This window comes from Eleutherodactylus coqui, chromosome 5 (genome assembly GCF_035609145.1).
Source record: "Eleutherodactylus coqui strain aEleCoq1 chromosome 5, aEleCoq1.hap1, whole genome shotgun sequence".
In the NCBI taxonomy this organism is placed as follows: Eukaryota; Metazoa; Chordata; class Amphibia; order Anura; family Eleutherodactylidae; genus Eleutherodactylus; species Eleutherodactylus coqui.
In genome coordinates, this window is record NC_089841.1 from 210,437,975 (window position 1) to 210,443,974 (window position 6,000).

General features: G+C 49.0%; 1 protein-coding gene across 1 annotated transcript in view; it reads right to left on the reverse strand.

Moving 5' to 3' along the window:
* VPS13A (vacuolar protein sorting 13 homolog A) overlaps positions 1-6,000 on the reverse strand; it is a 174,725-nt gene extending 168,725 nt beyond the window's left edge. Inside the window, exon 1 of the mRNA XM_066604146.1 lies at positions 5,850-6,000. Within this exon, the coding sequence (XP_066460243.1) occupies positions 5,850-5,949 (100 nt within the window). The 5' untranslated portion in view covers positions 5,950-6,000. The remainder of the gene's footprint in view (positions 1-5,849) is intronic.

The window sequence follows — 6,000 nt, forward strand, 5'->3', positions numbered from 1 at the left end:
TTCAACAACAATCTCATGATGTATCAGCGCAGCATTAGATAGAGGCCATGCCATTTCTGCCTGCTGAGTGACCAGTTTAATTACCATTACTTACTTACCTACACACACACACAGGAGATAGATACATAATGAATGAAAAAGAATCCACCTTTGTGGCCCTTTAACCCCTTAGTGACGGAGCTTTTTTGCTTTTTTCCATTTTCGTTTTTTCCTCCTCCCTTTTAAAAAATCGTAACTCCTTTATTTATCCATCAACCTCGCTGTATGAGGGCTTGTTTTTTGCGGGACGAGTTGTATTTTTCAATGGTACTATTTATTATACCATATAATGTACTAAAAAACTTTAAAAAAATTCTAATTGGAGAGAAGTGGAAAAAAAACCCGACATTCCACCATCTTTCAGTGCGTGATCTGATAACCTTATTCTATGGGTCAGTACGATTACTATGATACCAAACTTGTATAGTTTTTTTCTTGCTGTAGTACTTTTTTTTAAGAAATTTAATTTTTTTAAATTATTTTTGTGCCCATTTTCTTAATAACAATAACTTTTTTATTTTCCCGCCGACATAGTTGTGTGAGGGCTTGTTTTGTGCGGAACGTCCTGTCGTTTCCGTTGGTACCATTTTTGCAAACAATTGACCTTTTGATTGCTTTTTATTACATTTTTTCTTGGAGACAGGGTGACCAAAAAAGCGCATTTCTGGCGTTCTTTATTTTTTTTTATACCACGTTCTCCATGCGGGTAAAATAACGCATTAGTTTGATAGATCGGACTTTTACGGACGCAGCGATAACAAACACATATTTTTGGCTTAATATTTTAATTTTTTATATTGCAAATATTTCAAAAGGTGTTTGTTTTTTTTTAATTAGTAAAACTTTTTTGTTATTTTTATACTTTCTTTTAGTCCTCTTAGACGACCACAACCAGCGATGCTTTGATCGCTCCTGCAGTATGACGTAATGCTGTAGTATTACGTTATACTGCTTTTTTGACAGGCAGTCTATCAAGCCACCCCACGGGGATGGCTTGATAGGCAGTCTGCTGAGGCAGCCCTGGGGCCTTTTAGAAGGCCCCCGGCTGCCATGACACCTGCACGGCTCCCCCAATCTCACCGCGGGGGGGCTGTACGGGACCTCGTTCGGGGATTTAAATGCTGCTGTCAGAATTGACAGCGGCATTTAAAGGGTTAATAGCCGCGATCAGCCGTACGGCCGATCGCAACTATTGCCCACGGGTGTCAGCTGTAATAAACAGCTGACGCCCGCACTGTATGGAGGGAGATAGCGGCGTTATCTCTTTCCATACACGTTCTTCAACGGCAGGACGTAAAAACACTATTAGGCCGTCACTAACCAGCCCTCACAAAATCCCATCAGCGGAATGATAAAGTTGCCGCGATCAGAAGACGACAGAAAATTTTAAATTTTTATTTTTAATAGTTCTGTAAAAAACACTAAAGAAATCTGGTATTGTTGTAATCGTACCGACCCACAGAACGAAGCGGTCAGGTGATTTTTGCAGCAGTGTGTACGCCATAAAGCAATCCCCCCCCCAAGGATGATGAAATTGTGTTTTTTTTCAATTGCACTCTTGAAGTGTTCCGGAGTTTTGAAGTAGATTATTTGGTAATGTACTTAGATACCGTAGTACTACTGAGGAGTACAACTTGTCCCGCACAAAACAAGCTGACAGACAAGACGTAAAACTGTTAACATTTTTTAAACATAGAGAGGAGAAACCAAGTTTAAAAAAAAAAAAAAAAGGCAGCGTCCTTAGGTGGGGTTTACACAAGGCGGATTTGCTGCGGAATTTCCATGCAGACCCTCTGCACAGACAATCCGCGGCATCTACAGTAGCAGCAAAGTGGATGAGAGTTTGAAAACCTTATCCACAAGCTGCAGAAAAAACCCGCACCCAGCCCGTGCGGAAACGGACTTGCATCACGGAATTCAAATCCGCGGCATGTCAATTTTATCGCCGTCTCCGCTGCGGAACTCATCCCCTGAAATGGTGCGGGTTCAGAGGCAGGCGATCCGCAGCTGATCTGCAACGGAATGCCCACTGCGGACATTCCACTGGAAATCAGCCCCGTGTGAACCCGCCCTTAAGGCTCCTTTTGGACAGCATGAGTGTTGTTGGCACAACCTGGTGATGTCGGCACAACCTGGTGATGTCATCAGTTTGTTCGCCGTCGTGCCGCCTGTCTAGATATGCAGATTCATCATTGACATAATGAATGTGAGACACTGAACAATCAATGTTTAAACTGAACGAACCGACGCTGATTTTTTTTATGCCCGCATGAAATCGATGAGCGATAAGCGCACGATTCTCGTTCGGTTGTTGGATCGCATTTGGTCTAAACGATTAGCACTTTCATTAAAAATCATTAATATCATTAAAAATATATATATTTAATCGTTCTGTCTAAAAGCACATCCTTAAAGGGATAAGTTGCCCTTCATATGCAGCAAGTTGTATGTCTATTAAGACGCTTTCACACGGCCGATAAAAAAAAAAAGGCACAAATCTCGCACGAAAATGAGCCCCATTCTTTTACATGGGGTCACACACTGGAGCCATCTTTTTACACACCATTGTGCGGGTAAAAAAAAATAAATGTCGGCATGTCCCATCTTTGGGCGTTCCCAAGGGTAATCGCCACTACTCTCCTCCCGCTCGGTGTACAGGTAGGCAGCTGCGCTGCTGTAACGTCGCCATTCGCATCCCACTGATACACAGACAATCTCCACCCGCAGAAGAAGACGACGTCATGCATGGCGAGACAAGCTGGCAGCTAACTTAGTACCGTCATCTGAGGAGGATGTACTCCAGCGGGCACAGCTGAGGAGAGGACGAGCCCCGCCAAGACAAGACATAGCGGCAGAGAAGCTGCAGGTTCTTCATCTAAAGACCTCTGGCTGCGATAATTCATTGGGATTGTGTTGGCATAAAACTCCAACGACGACCCTTGTGTGAACAGGCAGTCATTCATCTATCAACCACTGCCTGTTTACTGTGAATGGAGAGGGGCGGGCCAGAACAAACTCCGCCTCCATTCACTGAGTGATGATCGCTGGGTCGGATGGCCCTGTAGTAAAGTGTAAGGGCCCACTTACACGCATCTAAAATATGTCCTCATGTCACATGAGTATTTGCGGCGTACTGCGTAATACACAATGACAATACATCCGTGCGGGCGAGTGCGCACACAACAGATTTGGTACAGTTTTCCGCATTGGAACATCCAGTGAAATCTGCTGCGCATAACTGTCAAAATCTGCACAAAAGGGTGCGCTCACACGGTGGATTCTGGCGTGGAATTTTCCATGACGAATCCAACTGTAAAACCGCGGCAGAAATCTGCGACTATTCTGCCATCGTGTGCGACACGGAACTGCGAGTGGATTTAGCCCCGTCAATGGGCTAAATCTGCATGTGGACTTTCGGAAGCGTTTCCGTGCAGATCCGCGGGTCGAAGAGACATGACACTTCTTCATGCGGATTTTGCCACTCACAAGGCTAATTCCGTATGCGGATTCGCGGCAGAACAGCCACAAATTTGCGATTCTACAGGCAGATTTGGCGTGAAAAATTCCACAGCAGAATCCACCATGTAAACATACCCTGAGGCCGAGAAAATCGTGCGAGATTTGTGCGAAACGCACAAATATGAACCCCATTCTTTTGAATAGAGTCATACTCATGCGCAATTCTTCTTTCCCTGCATTGCATCGCACCGGCGGATCGCCACTTCCCCAAAGTGATGCATGGCTGATTTGAGATAAAAACGCCTCTCATCCACGGGGAAATCGTATGCTGGGGAGTGAGATATCAGACCGTGATCCACGGCCCAATATCGCACACGCCTGTGTGAGGTTAGCCTTAGTGTGGCGGTCAGACCTCACACGCTCGCCCGTGTGAAGTTAGCCTTAGCGAGTGTTTGCATTTGCAACCTAATAGCTGCGGGCAACGCGGCGGATTTCCGCCGCGTATTACTTGGCGGAAATCCGTCCATGGGAAGGAGCCCTAAGGCTGGGTTCACACTGGGCATATTCCCGGCGGAAATCCCGCAAAAACCGCGAGATTTCAGCCGGGAGAACCGCCGCGGAAAAACCCGCCGCGGCTTTGAAGATAAATAGACATGCTGCATATTCTGAAGCCGCGGCTGCTGCAGCCAGGGTTCCAGCCTGACTTACCGCAGCGGATTGGCCGTCACGTGTGAGCGAGATTTCTGAGAAATCTCGTCCACATGGCTGGCTAATCCTGAGATTAGTGGCGGCGGGCGGATTTGCCGCGGCGAAATTCCGCGCGGAATTTCCGTGGCAAATCCGCCCTGTGTGAACCCAGCCTAAGGCCGGCTGCACACGAGCGGAAATCCCGCCGCGGGATTTCCGCCGCTGAAAGTTTGCATAGGAGTGCATTAAAATACGCACTCCTATGCAGACGGCCGCGGTTTGGCCGCGCGAAATCTCGCGCGGCAAACAAACCGCGGCATGTCCTAATTTTCTGCGGAGCACGCACTCACCCGGCCGCTGGCTCCGGTCTACGCATGCGCCGGCTGCGCGGCAGCCGGCACATGAAAGAGCCGGGGCCGCCAGGCGCGGGTGAGTACGCGCTTGTCCCTGCAGGCTCTCGGGTCGGATCGCGCGGCGAGAATTCTCGCTGCCGGATCCGACCCGCTCGTCTGCAGGCGGCCTAAGGGTATGTCCACACAGAGCGGATCTGCACCAGAAACTGTCAAAATCTGCAACATTGTTGCAAGTTTTGAGGCAGATCCCGAGTGGATTTTTACCTGAAGTGGTGAATTCTGCTGCGTTTCAAAGTCAAAATCTGCACAAATTTTGATGCAGATTTTGGGTGTAAATTTTCCACTTTTAGAAAATCCGCATTCCATCTGCTACGTGTGAATGTACCGTAATTGCCTCCTGCCCGCGGACGGAGCGGGATACACCTGCGGTTTTACACCAACAAAAACGTCCCCGCTGGCGATCACGGAAAAACGCGCTTTTTACCGCAGTCTCCATTTATGCTATATTAGTGGTGACCTCCTGCCGCTGAAAAACGCGGTAAAATAGAACATGTCGCGATTTTCTTCCCGCTGCAGAATCCCGCATGTGAGGACTGAGCCGTTAGGCTCAATAGAACCCAACAGCTGCGTTATTCCGCTGTGGATTTACGCCACGGAACGCGGCAGCAATCCGTCCGTGGGCATTAGCCCTTATGGGCGGCCATAATGGGACTCTTGGTAAAGGTATTTTCATAGACATGGCGGACTTCTGTGGATTTGGGCGGACAGCCCCGGGCCTTTGCTCCCCTTAACCCGCCACTATAGGGAGCACAAAGTGCAATAGGTGTACTGATTACCAAATCCCCCTGGGGGGCGCTACGCTCTACGGGACGTTCCCACAGACATAGGCAAGAAACATGCAGCCAGCAGTCTTGCTAGATGTTACAGACTGCTACATTATATACTGGGCTTGTGCGGAAAGCTATAAGGACGTGTAGACATTCCTGCCCTCTATGTGGGCACAGCTGGCACTACTAGCCAGGAGCAGGCTGCTGTGGATGGCACATGACAGGTGGCACTACTAGCAGGCTGGCATGCACGGCACATGCCATAGCAGAGGGCACTACCAGCAAGGAGCAGGCTGCCATGGACGGCACATGACATTAGTGGTATTACTAGCAGGCTGGCATGTACGGCACATGCCATAGCAGAGGGCACTACCAGCAAGGTGCAGGCTGGCATGGACGGCACATGACATAGCAGGGCACCGCCGGCACTACCAGCAGGCTGGCATGGACGGCACATGTGATCCGGCTCGGGTGTGTCACTCACCGCCCCATATCCCCAGCTTGAGCTGCGAGCTGTCCAGGTTCACCACATAGTCCCCGAGGAAGCGGTTCAGCACATCCACCACCACGGACTCAAACACCATGGTGCCTCCCTGCTGGCGGGCGTCAGCCCCGGCCCCCACAGCGCTCACAGC